The sequence below is a fragment of the Halictus rubicundus genome, chromosome 10 (assembly GCF_050948215.1).
Source record: "Halictus rubicundus isolate RS-2024b chromosome 10, iyHalRubi1_principal, whole genome shotgun sequence".
In the NCBI taxonomy this organism is placed as follows: domain Eukaryota; kingdom Metazoa; phylum Arthropoda; class Insecta; order Hymenoptera; family Halictidae; genus Halictus; species Halictus rubicundus.
In genome coordinates this window covers 14,830,588-14,849,818 of record NC_135158.1, presented here as the reverse complement: position 1 = coordinate 14,849,818, position 19,231 = coordinate 14,830,588, and the positions used below count along the sequence as shown (strand labels likewise).

The 19,231-nt window shown below is 34.6% G+C and overlaps 2 protein-coding genes across 5 annotated transcripts; one reads left to right on the top strand and one right to left on the bottom strand.

Moving 5' to 3' along the window:
* The first annotated feature begins 537 nt into the window (after window positions 1–537).
* LOC143358460 (carboxypeptidase D) lies at window positions 538–15,111 on the top strand. 4 transcript variants are annotated; one of them, XM_076795630.1, is made up of 10 exons: window positions 538–644; window positions 8,502–8,746; window positions 8,922–9,055; window positions 10,191–10,327; window positions 10,401–10,588; window positions 11,284–11,313; window positions 12,016–12,311; window positions 12,408–12,584; window positions 12,733–12,825; window positions 12,975–15,111. In XM_076795630.1, the coding sequence occupies exons 2-10, from the start codon at window positions 8,503–8,505 to the stop codon at window positions 13,158–13,160; spliced, it is 1,485 nt and encodes a 494-aa protein (XP_076651745.1). In that variant the 5' UTR covers window positions 538–644; window position 8,502; the 3' UTR covers window positions 13,161–15,111. The 4 variants fall into 4 exon arrangements, with proteins under 4 accessions (XP_076651745.1, XP_076651744.1, XP_076651743.1 ...); XM_076795629.1 differs by lacking the exon at window positions 538–644 and adding an exon at window positions 4,270–4,383; XM_076795628.1 differs by lacking the exon at window positions 538–644 and adding an exon at window positions 4,397–4,909.
* Window positions 15,112–16,352: 1,241 nt separating this feature from the next.
* Window positions 16,353–18,492, bottom strand: Not11 (CCR4-NOT transcription complex subunit 11). Its single transcript, XM_076795633.1, has one exon. The coding sequence runs from the start codon at window positions 17,926–17,928 to the stop codon at window positions 16,555–16,557; it is 1,374 nt and encodes a 457-aa protein (XP_076651748.1). The 5' UTR covers window positions 17,929–18,492; the 3' UTR covers window positions 16,353–16,554.
* Between the last annotated feature and the right edge of the window lie 739 nt (window positions 18,493–19,231).

Here is a 19,231-nt window from a genome sequence, read left to right as displayed (position 1 = left end):
TCATTCTAATTAAGTTTCTGAAGGAATTGGTTGATTAGAATGATCTCAATTAATTTTTCGCTTTGATCGGCTGCGGGAAGAGATTGCTCAGCACTGACGTATAATTCAGCAAACATTTAGTGAAATATCGATACAGTTCGGTAGGACAATGCCAATCTCTCGGTTGGTCAGCATCTTTCGGGCTCGTGTATCTGTTCTCGGGCAGCAGCGCGATCGATCGACGATATTTTTACAAGAATACGTAGTGTCTGCACTGATTCCCATTAATGCTCTGAAATTGCAGTCGGCAAAGTTAAATATGTATCGCTAAGTACGTTAAAATTAGAAGCTGAAAATACCGGGTGACCTTTAAGAATGAGGTCCCGTGGTCATCTCAAGGTAGATCATCGACCGTGAGAAGTTCCTCTTCTCGAATCTCCCCACTCTCTTTTCCCTTACCATCACCCCCATTTTCCCCCAGTTCCACTCTCTACAACTAGTCATACATCGCTGTGACACACTTCTGACTGGAATTTTTTTCAAACGTGTTCCATGTTACAGGGTTCAACGATCCATCCAGGAGTATGATCTGTTACTTGGTAAGCACTGCTAGTAGGACACTGGTCTCAATAGCTCTTGGAACGTGTACAAGGGCTGCTTCGAAGGTAATGCCTTCTTCATATTCCGAACCGTCAATTTTTAGATTCCCTACTAACGGCCCTTCAGAACGTGTTACAACAACATGATAATGGCATCGTCGACACAGAAACTATCGATTCACGCCTAAGGTGGCCCGATAATTTTCGTAATCTCGTTACAACTTACGAATGTTCACATACAAAGGCTACGGAGGAAACTTGAGTTCCGCTGAAATAAATAAAATAAGTTAAAATACTATCGCGAGACAAATGTTGACTGACCAAATTTTCAAATAAGTTTGCGGGAAACTCAGTACCGCCATCTTGTATTTCACATGTCTACAGTTAAAATAAGTATACGCTTACATATGTATGTACAAGCTAAGACAACTTATGGTATTGTAACCAGTACAACAAAAATAATATAATTCTTTCTATTTTATATTTTGATTTCCAAATTTTCAGTGCAAATGACGAATGCGCTTTCAATGAATTGGAAGAAATTTCGAACGACGTATCGATTATTTTGCTCCACTTACTTTCTCTCTCGCATTCGTGTGACGCCATTATTTGCGGCAAACTACTTCTCGTAGGCTGCGTTCGTTTTCATATTTTGCCAAGTGGGTTTCTCATTTAACGCCAGAGTTCCTTCCGCACATATGCGATCACGTGCGCGCAAAAAACTGTTCAAGATTTCAAACGTAGCGTCGGATGTTTAAATAAAAGCTACCTCGCTTACTTACGGAATGAAATACGGGACCGTGGAAGATTTAAATGAAAGTGGAGGGAAGATTTGGAACGACGGAAAAAGCAGAAAATGAAAGACATCAAATTCTGATTCATTTAGTCATAGATGATATATTTCTACAGCAGTCTGTTGTGCATGGTCCATTATTATTGAAAATGTTTTAGATTGTGAGTTTCTGATGAAAATGTTTAGACTGCGAATTTTATGCGTTTATGGTGAAAATTAGTAAGCGCAACTTAATGCAGAGGATAGATTAAGAGAATTTAAAAATATTAGTATGTTGGATAGAGCTGTTTAAAATCATTAATCGAAGAATGAAATTTTCATTTGGTTCTAAGTATCACAGTCACTCGATCGGTCTGCTCACAATTAGATTCAACTTCCGCAAAGTTGTCGTAAATATAGCTCACGGAAACACAAAATTGCGTAAACTGTCACGATCTAGATAAAGTAGAACTCCATTTGTGTGAACCCGTCGGGTGACAAGTTGGTTCGCATAATCGAGTGGTTCATACAGGATGTCCCAAAAATGTTGTACTTCTTTGAAAAGGGTGAATCCCGAGTCATCTGAAATAACTATTTCCTGTGCGAAAATATTCCCCGCGGCTTTGTTCAGGACTTATTAACGAAAAACAGAGACCAATCAGAGCGCGGCTGATGTTGGCATTGGCCGAGCGCGAATCCGACCACTGTTTTTCATTAATAACTCCTTAGGGCCCGGGATAGTCACGTGACTTAAGTCTGTGACTAAACTTGTCACATTTTCGCCATCACTGACGCCAGAAACGTGCTTCAAGTTTTTCGCTTTATTTCGCAGAGAATCAAGACAAAATATAGCTCAATTTTTGGCCTACTTCTAACGCTTATATTACCAAATATCTGCATAATTTCGGCAGCTCCTGACCAGCGCACACTATATTGAACCTTCCTCTTCCGAACGAGCCCTTTACCAGCGACAAAATATTCTTATGTAAGGACGAAAACTTGAGGCGCGTAAAACCATGTTTAGTCGGTAATGTAGTCATTCTACCTTATCGCGAATCTACGAAGACCGGGCCCAGTTGCGGAGAATATTTTCGCAAAGCAAAAAGTTACTTGAAATGCTCTTAGGATTCGCCCCATTCAAGGAAGTACGACATTGTTCCCATTGCTGACTATAATTTTTGGTTCATTTAATAGTTCACGTTCGTGTAAGAGGATTTCGCCAGAGTTAACCAGTCGCTGCTAAAATTTAGTTCGTGGAGTTTATATAAACGGAGTTCCATTGTACCTGCGATTCTAATTATGGCAGAACACCATAGAACGTAACGTTCAAAGCGGACGGACGAAGCGTGTGCGGTAACGGATCGCAGGAAGAGGAAGAAAGCATGGGAGAGGCACACGTTTTCGGAAATGTAGGTCTACGAATGGATTTCCTGTACCGGTAACCGGTCGACGATATTTTTTGTTTTCATCGGACGGTTTATCGCGCTCTCCGGACCGAGACGGTCACCGTAGGTGGATCCTGTACGGACTTTTGCGAACGGGAAAAAAAAACTTTTTCGAAACAGTGGTACCGCGAAAAGCATTTCAAAAATCCATTCGAACGGCAACTACACTGTCAGTTTGTAATTTACTTCTTTCTTGAATGCGAGATTCAGACCTGGTCCCGAACCCGAATTCCGATCTAGAATTTTTTCCTTCTGTATATACTTTTTCATTTTGTACATACAGAAATACTGTAACTTGCTCGTCCAATACTGAATTGTTTAGTGATTTATTAACCCTTTGCACTCGAGTGGTGACTCTGAAGCACCACTAGAAATTGTTGTGACATTATTTCAAAGAAATTACAATAAATATTACAAAATATTTGTTACATTACAAAGTTTGTATTTAATAGATTACGAAACATTTAAATATTTTATGTAGAACTCGGATCAGTTTCGTATGAATAAAATGAAAAGATTGTAAAACGGAAGAGAAATTTAGTTTTATATTGAAAATAGCGCCGAGTGCAAAGGGTTAACACTAGATTCACCGGACCCGTCAAAATGACGGGTTCTAATATTGTTAATTTAATACTATTAAGATTCTAAGGATGCATACATAAGAAAATATTTAGCAAATTTATTTCTTTGGGAGTATGTTATTTTAAAAATATTGCTAAAAATGTGGGTGCACGTTCTTGTTATTCTTATGAAGTAATGCAAAATAGTCGCTTTTAGTGCTCCGTAAACCTAGTGTTAAATACAAACAAATTTAATCATCTAAAAAATATTTTGAATAACGATACAGCAATTTTTAGTGGCGCCTTACAGTCGCCATTCGAGTGCTGAAGGGTTAAATTATTTGTTGTGGCATTATTTCCAAGAAATTACAAAAAATATTACAAAATATTTGTTACATTACAATATTCGTATTTAATAGATTACTAAGCATTCAAATACTATATGTAGAAATCGGATCAAGTTCATTTGAATAAATTGAAAATATTGTAAGACGGAAGAAAAATTTAATTTTACGTTGTAAACAGTGCCGAGTGCAAAGGGTCAGTAAATTACAATTAAATTTATTCGAACAATGCCTAATACCGAGTCGGATTAGGTATCAGGGATTTCGGGAGCACTGTGCGCGTAGGTGCAATGATATCCGTGCATGCTCACCTGAGATTTTTGGCGAACGAGGGAGAACTGGATGGTGGGGGTAGACGAAGAAGAGGAGTTGATGAGGTGACCGGAGAGACGAGGCGAAGAGAGCGGAGAGGCGGCTCTCGCGTTCGCGAGGAGGGAGGAAAGAAGAGAAGAGAAAAGAAGAGAAGGGGTCAGAATGACACCGTTCGTGTGTTACTCATTGTTTTGCCGAAAGTAGTGGTAGTAGGGGCGCAATGGTGTTAACTGCGTATTTACTAAACGTGGAACATGTGGTGGTGGCTCGTGTACCAGACGTCAGATGCTAGTGACGAAGGAAGTGGCTTTCATTAGTAGTGGTGGTGGTGGTGGTGGTAGTGAGCGCGCGGCACACTTCGCGCTTCTCTTTGTAAGTTCCTCACAGTATCACGCACCTCGGGTTACTCTCGCAGGTGAAGCAAACCGTTCGCCACTATCCGACGACGCCGCGCACACCGCCTCCGAAAAATCGTTTCGTTGTTCCACGGATCTCGGCGTTTTTTTCTTTTTTTTTTTGTTTTTGTTTTTCTTTTTCCCCCCGTCTCGTCTGTGACCGCGGCCCGAAGTGTTCAATCGCGAGAGACGACCTCGGCCTTGCGACTGTTACCAGTGCACCGTGTCATTGAGAGGATTTCTCTGAAGGAGGAATCTCAGGGTAGCCTTCGTGTTCCGTTCCGCCACGTGGTTCGCGAGCCTGTTCGACGTCAGTCAGTTTGACCTTTTTCCTTCTTCTTCTTCTTCTTCTTCTTCGTCCTCCTCTCTTCCACATCCTCTTCTCCTCGTTTCGACTCGTTTCGAATTTTCATCGCGTTCGCAAATCTCTCTCCGCGTCACATCGATTCGCCCGATTTCTTGCCTCCGGTGTTCTGTGGCTGCGCCAGTCTTTAGCAAATCAGGTAAACTATTCTTCTCTCGATAAACGTCACGCTGCTCGACTCCGGAGCGGCGATGAGTACGCGTATTCCAGAGAAAACCTTCGAACCAAGGATCAAGCATGCCGAGCATAGTTAATCATTTTTCTTTTTGTTTTCTATTTAGCGTAACTAAACAGAGAGTTAACCCTTTGCACTCGAACCTATTTTAACTCCAAAACGAAACATTTCTACCGACCTAGAATATTTATATTTCTTGTCATGTCATACATACGAAAATGGCACAGTTTACTGGTACAATAATGAAATGTTCAGTAATTTATTAAATACAATCAAATTTAATAACGTAAGAAATATTTTGAATAATGATACAGCAATTTTTAATGCTGCTTTACAGTCACCATTCGAGTGCTAAGGGTTAAATAAAGAGTTAATTGCAATCACGTGTAATTGTTGTAATACAAATAATCTTAACGGCACTTTTATGTTTCGTCGAAATATTGTATTACACGAGAATCGGTTATTTCAATTCATTTTCATTGTTACCAAGCACGTACCAAAGTTCCAGGAAATCTGATTGGTTTATTTTAAATTTAATTTTGTAACTAACAAATCAAGATTCATTGTACTGTTAGCTTAATTTTCGTCTGCCTACCACCATCGTTGAAATCTACTTGAAAAATTGTGTCAGTCATACGTGACCGACGTGGCAGTCAACCGCGTTAAACATAAGAATAATAAATAGAAGTTCTTTTTTCGTAGCTTTACTTAGCGTTCCATTTTATTTTTAACGAGACTCGTATTACAAGTATCCGAAAAGTTTGTTTAAGAGTTAAACGAGTCGACAGCGTGGCTGGAATGAAATCGTGCTCGTCTACGCTTTCGAGAAAATCTTTGTAATTTTCATTTTGCAATGTTTGATCTATAAAGTTTCAGAAAGGATCGACGAGGAATTTTATCTAGCGCTTATTGTCCGTGAAAATTTGTTTTCTCTGCGCTCTAGTTTCGACGCCGACGCGGCCGGGAAAAAAGTAGGCTGGAACTAGTGATCGATCAATGATCTATTTGCCCGATTACTATACGAAAATTGTTCCATTTCTGCAGGAGACCTGTGTAATTATGTCAGCGCGATTCTTTTGGTCCGAAGATAAAAAGCCTGTTCTAAAAGAGCAAAGTAGATCTCGAGTAGCAGACGAGTTTTAAAAATGTAGGAGAAAGTACACGGTCAAGTTGACACGAAGAAAGCGGATTCGGATAGCACATTTTAAGCGGTGTACTGTACACTGAAAAGTCTGAATGTCCGTAAAATTTCTAAACAAAAGCCTCGCTAAAAAACAATTACATAGTATAGATACTACGAACTTTTCTAATTTACAATTTATTTGTACTCTGCTTAAAAAAAAAAGAATTAAATACGTATTTTTGTAATTTTCTTACAAATATGCTAACCCCTTTGGGAATGTTATATATAAAGGTACGCGCTGATTGATCGACGACTAATTCAGTACCAGGCCAATAATTATAACCTAATTCTCTTTTTCGCAACGACATATTTAGCAGTAGGCTAAATTCGTTTAACACGTAATTAATACTTTTAATTCAAGATCGACAAGATCTATCTTCGATAAAGTAACATTCACAAGTATGATAGTTTATATATTAATTATAAACGTAACTATTACTAATTTATACTTATCATCAATAACGATGTATAACGTGCCCTATAACTACGAGAAAGATTGCACACCTTTTCGATAACAATATAATGGACAATCTAGTATTTTTCTAACTTGTTGTTCTTCAGTATAGACGAAGTATATATTTTTTCATTCCCATACATCGTTATATATAAGTGTATCGTCGTGTATATATAAGTGTCCCACCTGCATTCGCAAATTATGACAACAGACTTCTTTGGTTAATTTACAATACTCATATTTCAAACTGCCACGTGTAGTGAGAGCAAAATGACAGCACATGCTGAAAGTATGATCGGCCACACTACATTGAATTTTGTTTCAACTTCCTGTTGTAACAATAATGACAGTAACCCAATTGTTCTGCAAATATTTAGACACTTATCATAATAATATAATAAAAGGCTTTTCTCGAAAACTCGTTTGAAATTCTATATGAATCACTTTCATTATCACAATTTGTATAATTATCCAGAAGTATTCAGAAACTTCATTTCTCATACTGCAAAGTTACATAAAAATTTTGATTTTGAGTTCCAACGAGGCTTGCACGATTATTCAAATAAAAAAGTAATTTTTTAGAGGAGCTTTTTAAAGGCATTTTTTCAAATAAAAACGGAATGACTTTGAAAGTTGTGACGCACAGGAAAGAACGGCAAATGCTATCTCGCTTCCTAAAAACGAGGTACACGATTGTTATCTGAATCTCGCAATCAGGTAAATCATTCTCGACAATAGCGAGGAAAATGTCTACCGTTCTCGCGAAATTATTGTTATTTATTGTACACGTGTATCAAAACTCGATCTCGGTTTTACCCGTACAATACATTTGTGTTGTGTGCCTGGCTTTAGAATCGCTTTATTAACTAATTGTTACGTACGCGATGGAACCTGTGATCAGTAACAGAAATGACAAATGACTTGTTCATACGAAGGAATATGCATTACGCAAACTAAAATGTAATTTGAAATGAAACCGAGAATACTTTTAACGTAATAGATACCAGGGAATAATTGTACGTGAAAAAATGCGTAGAAAATGCAGAATAAAATTTTCTTGTCTGATGCTCCGTTTTCACGAAAATCGATTCGGAAAATTTGCCCGGTACGCGTGCACTCAACCGCGTGTCGACTCCACCTAATTTGCTATATGCTCTTATTTCTGTTCGTACTTGCGCTTACGAATATAGCAATGGCCTGGAGACACATGTATACAAAAATCATATGTATATCAATCATTTATATTGTACAATGTAATGGTATTATTTATAATTATGCGTCTATGTGCATTTTTATATTTATATCAATTGTATCTTACGTATAATTCATCTTCTACTATTTTAGAAGGTAAAAAGGTTTTTTTAGTAATTCTATCTTACGTATAATTCATCTTCTACTATTTTAGAAGGTAAAAAGGTTTTTGTAGTAATTCTATCTTACGTATAATTCATCTTCTACTATTTTAGAAGGTAAAAAGGTTTTTTTAGTAATTCTATCTTACGTATAATTCATCTTCTACTATTTTTTCTTCTACTATTTTCTATTGGCGTTAATTTCAATATCTGCACAAGGATATTTCCACTATCATACAAAATGAAGTAGTTTTTGTGAGGAATTGTTGAATAAATTATTTTAGGCGTATTGAGAAAAACTTCGCAAAATCTCTGGAAGAATAGACTTATTATTTTCATAAGATAATGCAAAAATACTGCCAATAAAAATTGTTAAATAAATTTCTTTATTCGAGCACGTATTGTTATAAAAATCGTGGAAAATCGAAAGAAATTGAGCAATTTTTATGAAACAACGTATACCAGTCACATTTTGTGCTCGGTACGGTTAATTCGCGGAATGCGTGATAGCAAAATGAATTCCTTTGAAGATTCCTCTAATTGTATAAATTCTTTTCTGATTCGCAGAATGCTTCGATTAGTTCTCCTGTTCGTCTCGATTTCCGGATCTGTTTACGAGGCTACAGCAGCTTCGCAACACATTAATAAAGACCTAACCAACCACTACAATGCACGTTTTCACGCTTACGAGGAACCGTACAGTATTGACTTCACATATCATAATTACGAGCAAATGAGTCGTTTTCTACGAGCGACGTCGCTCCGTTTCCAAAACCTAACTGCCTTATACTCTATAGGGAAATCTGTGAAAGGTACGTTTCTTGTGATACTACTTAATCCGGTGTACCACTGAATCATTTACTAGTCTTTGTGAAATTAGTATTTCTACGTAAAAATATCGAAAAGCCAAGTTCCTTGATCAATATTTAATAAAATGCAATTCGGAAACGCAAGAACAAAATGGTGACTGAACATTCTATATTATAGGACGTGACTTATGGGTAATGGTTGTTTCTTCCTCGCCATACGAACATATGATTGGCAAACCTGATGTGAAGTACGTAGCTAATATACATGGGAATGAAGCCGTGGGTCGTGAGTTAATGTTACATCTGATTCATGTAAGTAGTCATATGATACACTTTGTACCGCCATTGACCCCGAGTTTATATTCGTACTCAAGGGAAATACTATTAACTAAATCGACCATTTCTCAGGAATTTATTGGAAACGTTCATCAGAAATATTTAGAGAAATTCTCTCTGCAATATGGATGTAGAGCAATTTTTAATATACGCAAGAGGTTTTAATTAGCACGAATATATCTCCTCGCGTGAAATGATTATCGGCTAATGCCGTGTTCGACGTCGTGCATCTTTTATTCCGTTCGGTAATTATTAATGTAAGGATTATTCAGGTGCTCGTTATAAATACTTCATTCTGTTTCGAAAACTTTTGCAATGTATTCGGTCGTGTAGTAAAACAGACACTTGAATATGATTATATAGATCCTCGACTTACTGATAATGCTGCATCGTTTACGTCACTCTTCCATGTTTGATATCTACCGTTCTCAATATAAATTGTCGCTGATAGGATAGAATAGAATAATAGTTCCAATTCTCGAGAAATTGTCAATATTTGAAGTGTGATAATTTCGTTAAAAAAAAAGTAGCACAGTAATAAATTAGGAGTCGTTTTAAAGCTCGAAGCCTCTACTTTCGCAGACCATCGTTCATTTCCTCCTCTGAACGATCTAAAGATAAAATACTTAAAATTGTTTAACATTTTTCTTGACAATGAAAATGGATATAGGAGAGAGTTAATATTCGAATGCAAAAATCTATAATATATTCGCATTAAATTCATCTTCTTATTTTCACCACGGTTTCACTACTGTTTTCACCGCTTGTACTACTTTTTCCTAGACGTAAATATATGACTATAATACTTATAAATTATCATTATAATTATAATCTATTACAATAGACAATTTACTATTACTCAGCTCTACTCGGAATTAGTTGGAAATGAACGAAACAATAAGCAATAATAGAGGGGAAAGCGTGTAAATGGAAAACTCGTGTTTTCTGGAAACTGCAACAGGATGCGGGAAATCTTACGTGGCTAATTGGTCACCTTGCTAATTTCACGAACTTTGATACTGACATGTATTTCAAATCCGGCTTTACTGCAATTGAGTAGGTTCTAATGTATTTATTTGTAAAAATAATAAATTCTATTTTATATTTGCAGCATTTCGTAACCAATTATGGATCAGATCCATATATTACATGGCTTTTAGACAATACTAGAATACATATTCTTCCGTCGATGAATCCTGACGGTTTCGAAGTTTCAAAAGAAGGATACTGTGAAGGCGGACAAGGAAGGTAAGACTTTAACAACTTCGAAATAAAATTGGTACTATCAAATCAAATATAAAATCATATTTATTTTTTATAGATACAACGCTCGCGGTTTTGATTTGAACCGCAACTTCCCCGACTACTTTAAGCAAAACAAAATTAAAAGTCAGCCGGAAACCGAGGCTGTTAAAGAATGGGTGTCCAAAATTCAGTTTGTTCTATCTGGAAGCTTGCACGGTGGTGCGTTAGTTGCCAGTTACCCATTTGACAATACGCCGAATTCGCGTAAGTTTGTTTTTTCGTACGCAATTATCAGTTTCGTCTTATTTTATGGGAAAGTTAGTTTCCTTTTATTATCTCATAATAACGGGGTTTAAATATCCTTTAGGATTAGAATGAAATATATCTATGACTATAAGAGAAAGATTAGCAGTGTTCAAAATGATCACTATTACGCTAAGAACTAAAAATGGTGGAAGAAAAATATTTCATCGTTCTTGAATTTTTGTGTGAAATTATTGCTCGCTGAGATTTTAGTGGCGTCTTCGATGTTAGTATATTTAATCGAGAAGCTTAGAACGTGCCTTCAACATGAAAATCAAATGTTGTTCCGTTTTTAAAAAATAAAGGAATCATTCAGAATCTTTCGCAGTAACAATATCACCAACAATTCAAATTTTTTGTATGCAAAAACATATATTTGGCAATGTGTATCTAAATATCTTTTCAGTAGTTGTAAAATGTTGTACATCGTATAATAGTTTGAAAAAAATAACAACTTCATTTAGGTCGACACACTTCACATACGTTAAATTCGTTGGTAAACGAATGTCTTGAAAAAGTCCATTCGAAAAAAAAGAACAAAAAAAAATATATGAACTGTTTCGGAAAAACCGAAAACACAAAGATAAATTATATGACATAACTTAACGACAATTAAAAGCAATCTCATCCTATTGTATAACTTTTCATGCTGTCAGGAATATGCCGGTCAGCGCCATTGTGTGCAGGTATATGGTGTATTTGCTAACTGATTCATCTATCAAAAGCCTTTATAACAGTTGCCAATTAATTTCTCTCAGGCTTCAATTCGAGACGAATTTTAATTTGCCTACATATTAAGCTGAAGCTTTCGCACAATTATATATCATTTCCATTACTACTGTTTTAATAAGATAAATAAAAACCTAATTAAGCGGTTCGCGTATTTATTTGAAATTATATTTACAATATTTTCATGATTAAAAGTATTACTTATAAATTATAATTATTATATTATTATAATTATTATAATTATTATAAGTTATAATCCTTGCCTACTTCAGTACCAATGAGCAATGAGTAAATCACTACCTCTTATCAAATTCAATGGTCATGTACAAGAAATCCAGAAATATACGCTATCCATTTAATACTCGCTACATTAATTCAGTTTAATCGTTCGATTAATAATACGCTATTTTAAAAATAATACGCCAGTTTACACAACGTTGCCATGTTATTAACAAATGAGTGGATTACGCATTAGTGTATCGCAAAACAGTGGATATACTGATCGGTATGCCTAATAAAAATATAAATATTTCGGAGTATGTGTCATGTTGCATTTCCCATTGATTTTGCGTAACTCGTGCTTTGCAGTTAGTTCTGTTGCGTTAAAAAAAAAATCGCCGGAAGTGGGATCCGATCCAAGATCTACACAAGCAATTCAGTGTTTCAGAGTTACAATTCGGCGCCAAGCATTTCGCCAGACGATGACGTGTTTCAACATTTGTCGCTGGTGTATTCCCGAAACCACGGGTCCATGTACCAAGGGCTTCCTTGTTCCCAATCGCAACCTGGATTTAAGAACGGTATCACCAATGGCGCCCAATGGTACCCGTTAACTGGAGGAATGCAAGATTTCAATTACGTCTGGAACGGGTGCATGGAGATCACATTGGAACTCTCGTGTTGCAAATATCCGCCAGCTTCGGACTTGCAATTCTACTGGGACGAAAATCGCGGGGTAAGTTACGAACACGTGTCCGCTTTCCCAATCACCGATACTAATTAATTAATAATTGAGGGGAAAAAGTTACCTTCTGTCTTTCTTTTTTTCTAGGCCCTTATAAAATTCTTAGCAGAGGCTCACAGAGGCGTACGCGGATTTGTGGTCGATGAGAATGGAAATCCCATCGAAAGAGCCTCTATTAAAGTGAAATCCCGTGATGTTAGTTTCTTAACTACGAAGTATGGAGAATTTTGGAGAATTTTATTACCGGGAGCGTATAAACTCGAGGTAATTTATTCATGTTTTAACGTTAATTTCGTGAAAGAATCTTACTTCCTACGTTTCCTATGTGATTTGCGTTAAACGGAAAAGTTACTTTTATTAAATAAATAATAATCAGTATTGGCACATCGAAATGATTCTCCTTCTTTTCTAGGTATACGCAAATGGATACCTGCCACGTGATGTAGAATTTAGAGTAATGGAACAACATCCAACGTCTTTCAACGTAACATTATACAAGGCAAATGTGAGTACAGCATGAAAATTGTTACATGTTTGGAAACTTTTAAAATAAATTCTGGTGCTCGCCGAATTTTCAAACTCGATTTTCTCGAAAACAAAGTCTCATATGGAAACATCAAAAATCAATAGAGCACGCGTCATTATTAATTACAGAGATACCCCAGTGAAGAGGAAAATGGGTCCAACTTCTATGCCGGAAACAGGGATCATATTCATCATGATCATGTGATACATTTTCGGCCACATCCTGGAACCAACACAGCTTCCGATGGAAACAGTGGAATATTCTCGTCTCTCAGTAACGGATTTAATTCTTTCGTCAATAATTGGTTCGGGTGATTAATTATAAATTATTGATCTAAGGGTGGATCGAATAAATGATTCTCGTTTGACGTGAACAACACACTTGACACAATTGTGATCGTACAAGAATTGGAACGACGATTATTGAGGGCAAACTATTATATTGAGAACGGCTACGGAATAGCAAGCTGTTGATAATATTTAAATATTTTAGTATCAGAATGTTGCAATATTTAAATATTGTATTAATGAGAATGTTATGGTTATTTATTACTTCATCTTGTTACAGTTTTTCAATATGTATTGACTAACGCAGTTGCGAAATCGTAAGAATTTTAAAAAGAGAATTGACGTAGAAGACTGTTCGAATAACAGCGCAGTTTATTTTGTAGATATTTTAATATAATATTTTCATTGTTTGTTTTATGTAAAGAAATTATTTTAAATTATTTACTATTTATTTACAACAATGCGATTAGTATTATTTCATTATTTTGTTTAATACTTTAAATATTGTAAAATCAGGAAATCTATTAATTATATACTTTCACTTCTTTTGTTCTACGTTGCGTGTAAAGAAATGATGAAAAGAGTATTAATTTGGTGTGATATTTTGTTGTTGACAACTTATGTTAAAATGCAGTAAACTCCAGTTTTTTATTAAAATATTACTTAGGAATATTAACGGAGATATTGCACAAAACTATAAACGTTAATTATATAATTTGTTATTCGCATAATTATTTCTTAAAAATGGAACGCAAAATCACCTACAAATTTGTGTACTTCTATTTATTATCAATAATTCCAACTAGAAATGATCTGTTTGTTATTTTAATGTACTCGGTCTTCTTCTTAGCTTTTAAATAGAGATCCCACTGCCTTAATACGTTTAATACGTAAGTCAAAATACTTACAGATCACTAATATTAAAAGAAGATGCGAACAGGAATTAATAATCGCAAAATATAAATGAAATTTAATTTGTTTTATTTTTTTATAAAAAATTATAAGATTTTTATTAAGATAAAAGATTTTTAAAAACAAGTGTTCGCAATTATAGACTCAAGATCAAATTTCTTTTTCTTGCAAAGAAGTTAAATAAACTATATTTTTTATTAAGTATTGTTATTTTGTTATTCACAATTAACTCTTGAATTCAGCTGTCTCGATTTTACGAAAACTTCAACATACAGTTCGGTTGTGAATTTAAAGCAACTGAACGAAATAGTGTTCAATATCGAAATTATTAATAAAATTATATTTTTTACATTAAACAAATATATTTTGTAGGGCTGAAATAAAATTCCAAAGGAAATTATAACAGTAGATATGAAATTAGAATTATAATATAAATATAGTAGTTAGTAAAAAATATAAAACCATTGGACCTTAGTGATTATGAAACTGCTACATATTTTTGTAGATCATCTAGTGTGCAAAGGTAGTAATTCGCGATATAATTCTATAACGCATACAGGGTATATTTAAAAAGCGTATGTACCTTTAATAGTGAAATTACCTTACCAATTGATAAGAATGCATACAGTAAATAAATATTTACTTACAGATTTTTTTCAAATTCAATCGGTGGTACTACGGCGTAAACAATAACACAAAAATGTATTATATGTGCATTTTTTTATTACTCTTATATACTCGAATTATTTTAGTACTCCTATATATACTAGAATTCTCTACATTTTGGGGAACGTTGTATTATTATAAAGTATTTAAATACTTCGAATAGGAATTAGCGAATATATTGAAAAAAGAAAGCGCGCTATGATAAAAGCAAAGTTCATTAATATAAATCGTTAAGAAATATTAAAATAAGATCAGTATGTGTTCAATCCGATTGTTTAATAAGAATTGCAGAAAATTCAGTATATGTAAAAGTTTTTCATACTATCGTAAACAATATTCTCTCGCAGATAAAATATTTCACCTGTTTCTTTATAAAAACTACATTCTCCATTTTTCAAAACATTAAAACGTGAGCAAGAAAATTACTTTATAAATAATGCATCGTAGTTTTATATAATTTAACGTTATTGTTATAGTGTTTATAAGAAAATGGAAGACATATCTCTCCAACAAAATTAGTAGGGATTTTTCTGCACTTCTGCGTAGTGTAAAAGTTGGCGATAATATAATGTAATTAATCGATGAAATATTTTACTACGCGCATATAAAATAAATAACTAGGGAATTAATTTAGCAATATTAAATATTAACTAATTTCTAGTTAGCCTGCAATAATATATTGCATAAGCACTGCCTTTATTCAATTCCAGAGGCAACAGTAATAGTAACAGCAATAATTAATAACAATGTAATACTTATACCTGTAAAATTGTTTCAGGTGTAATATTATATCTCTTATTTTGTATAAAACCTATTTATGAAATATAAGTATCCCGCAAACTTGTATTTAAGTTGTGTCAAATTATTAAAATCTATACACATAGTAATAATAAAATTAAAATCCTAGATTAGAAAAAAGAGCTATAAAAAAAAGCTATATATCATTTCTCCTATAGTATAGCGCTAACAATAAGAGTTACATTTATATTGAAATAAATAATGTTTCACTGTTTATGTCAAAATATAAAACATATTATTTATTTTCTTCTGATTGTTAGAATACAAAATATGTAATTTACATATGCAATTACAGTATGCTTGAACGTGTTCATATACAAAATATTTTAATTGAAATAAAGGGATTGATAGTACAACATAATTTGAATACTATTAACAACATGTAGTCAAAATGTAAATAATAATTATTTTATTTCTGTTTGTGAATAAACTTTATAATTTATCATGATTACTAGAAAATAACTTACATCATTTTGTACAAAATATATTTAATTATTATGTTTAATTAACATTAATAATTGAAAATCATGATATATAAATGAATATACAGGGTGTGTCCGATCTGGTGGTACAAGCCGCAAGAGGGTAAATCTACATCAAAAATTAAGTCGAAAAAAAAGTATGTTTTTCGTTTAAGGTTTCATTTTCGAGAAAAATAAGTTTGAAAAAGATTCGGAAAAGGAACCTTAAATGAAAAACATACTCTTTTTTTTGACTTAATCTTTTATGTAGATTCACCTCCTTGAAGCTTATACCACCAGATCGGTCACACCCTGTATATATATTTCTTTGACTGAAAATATTATTGTACTGGTATTTCTTAATTAATAAAAAATGAATGAATTACAGTCAATAATTTATTTACATTTAATATAACTATATATAAAATTTCATTAAATTTTTAACGCTCATTTTCAGAAAAAAGCTCTACAGTAATACATTACATCTCAGTTCATTGAAATTTAATTTATCAAAAAAATAGTTAAAACCAATTAACGGCTTACTATCTATGATAAAGTAGTAAAAAATTTTGATATCGATTAGACTAACACATATCCAACTTATTATTAACAGTTGGAGCATTAAGTCCACCAGTATCGCCAGATTCAAGTTGTTTCAGAAGCCGAAACAGAGCTGCTGCTTCTCTGATACGACTGAATTCAATACAGAAGGCTTGTACTTCAATAAAAAGTTCTTTTACATTTATAATCTTATTCCTTATCAACGATTGCAGAAAGACACAAACCAAACGTACTAAACGATTCTGCATGTAACGATCCTTTATAGTTTCACAAGTGGAAATACAGTTGCTAATGTACAAATGAACAAATTCTGTAGGTAGATCCACAGTGGTAGTCAGCCTATTAACTACTTCCATTGAATGAAGAGACATTTCCATATTTACCAAAACACTTAAATATTCTGTTATTTGGCTCGATTGCATAAGCTTCAATAACACCTTGATTGCGATCATAGGATTATTTTCCACTAAATCTGGAAGTTTCATCGGGGTAAGGCCGATATGGTACACCAATTTTGGATCTCTGTCCAATTCGTCGAAAAGATGTTGCTGTTGTTGCAGCGTCACCACACGTTTAAAAGCCTTGCCCATTAATCTCCGAGCTTCTGCGCCGGCACAGTTTGAGACACACATATTACTGTCATACTCAATTGTAAATTGTGAAGGTTCTGTGACATTAAACCATGTCAACTCATCGAAAGATCGATAAAGAGGAGGTGCTAGTCGTAGAAACTCAGGTCGATAACTTTCGTAGGATAATGGAGGATTATCGTTATACATGAAGTTCTCTGCCATAGATATTGTTACATTTCTGGGAATGTCATTTTGTGTGACTTTTGAATGATCCATGTCAGGTAATATCACCGGATGTCCACATTTTGCTATAGCCGGTAATTCTGAATGTCGCTCTGTTAATTGTGCTTGCAAGCTACTCAAATCGATAGGCTGTATAGATGTAAAAGACAACTCTTCCACAATCTGCCTTGGAGTTTTCTTTAAGATGTCTTTCTGATTATTTCCCAATAAATTGATTAGCAAGTTCTTCTCGCATTGAGATAAAACTGGTATATGCCCTGTGAAATTAGTTTTTGAAACACCGTTGTTTATATCCTTCTGTGACTTTAGAACCTGAATGAACACAGGTGCAAAAGGTGTTGAAGCCAATGGTTCTCCTCTATAAAGGTCAAACAACAATGCCACTGCTATCACACGCTGTACACTTTTTGGCAATAAATCTATGTGTTGCAAAAAAAGGACCAATGTCGTTCCCACATTAAATCGATCCTCCTTTCGAAATACTTGATGTAGCTGATTACATAAAGTGTCCAAGCTTGTGTCAAGATTTTCCTCTTCAAGGAAATCTAGCAACTTTATTAAACCGGTCGGCCTAAGCGCCATGTTTGTTACGTTCAGAGTTGCCAAAAAGATACACAGTAGCACATTAACCTAACAACTTCTGGCATCCTTAGTTACGTAACACATTATACGATGTTATTGCACCTTGGTTGTCGTCTTTCACAATTGTATTCATTGATGTTTTGACTACAGTGTAATGTTTTCGTTTCAAAATCATCCATTGTACGTAACATGTTAACTTTCAATTCCAAATACATGTGCATAGATGGCTGTTATACATCAGAAGTGATACTTTACGGATTATGACTATACACTTCGGCCTGTATCGGTTGCAACAAATGGTTTCCAAATTTCTATTAAAAGCCTGATCTCCGGCCGCTCGAGTGAGAGTGTGGTACACTCACAACGCTAGATCCGCATATACGTATATACACGAGGATTGCAAGGATCCGGGAGTCCGCAAACTATTTCTGAATAATGCAAAGATGGGGCTTTTCCGTGGTAAAAAGTGTTAGATAAAAGATAAATCTAGAACGCTTGACCACTAAAAAGTCCTACTTTTGCGTTTTCTAGTCGTAATTTGCAATATTCTAGCGTTGTGATACGAACTCGTCGAGTAAGAACTCGAGCTTCTTCTAGCGGACGTTCATGGCGTAACGATCGCCTTGTCACTTGACTAGAAAACGCAAAAGTAGGTCTTTTCAGGGGTCAAGCGTTGAATAATGTCTAGTAAGACGATTCTTCGACCAATAGCGATTCCCAACCGCCGCACGCATTGTCGCTATTGGCTGGAGAATCATCTTACAATCATCTTGTTAGAGTTGAAACGTGAGCGCTCAACGGCGGATTGTACCATAGAATATAAACACAGTAGATACACGACGCATAGTGTTGTAACTCTACAGATAGGTCAGTGCGCAATTCCTGCTGTGTAGTATTGAAAATGGGAGTGAAATTTGAAATGTAAAATGTAATATTTGTGCATAAAGTTCTATCGTTTATTTAAGGAGGTAAAATTGACACCTGAAAATGCACCTATTTGTAGATTTTGTGTTACTCTTTTCTCATCTATAATTCAAAGTTCTATGGAGCAGATCACAGCGCCAGGCGCACGTGGCCGTCTTGTCAATAACGTATTGCGCGCGCCACTCTAGGTTATATTAATGCACAGAACTAATCAGTTTAAATTAACGTTCACTAATTTGCAAATATTTATCTATATGAGTATAATTAATATAACTGTATACTCATACCCAAATACTCATGCATTCACATTATATTATTATTTTATCATTACACTACATACTTACACAAATATTTATATTGAATCGGAATGTACATGAGG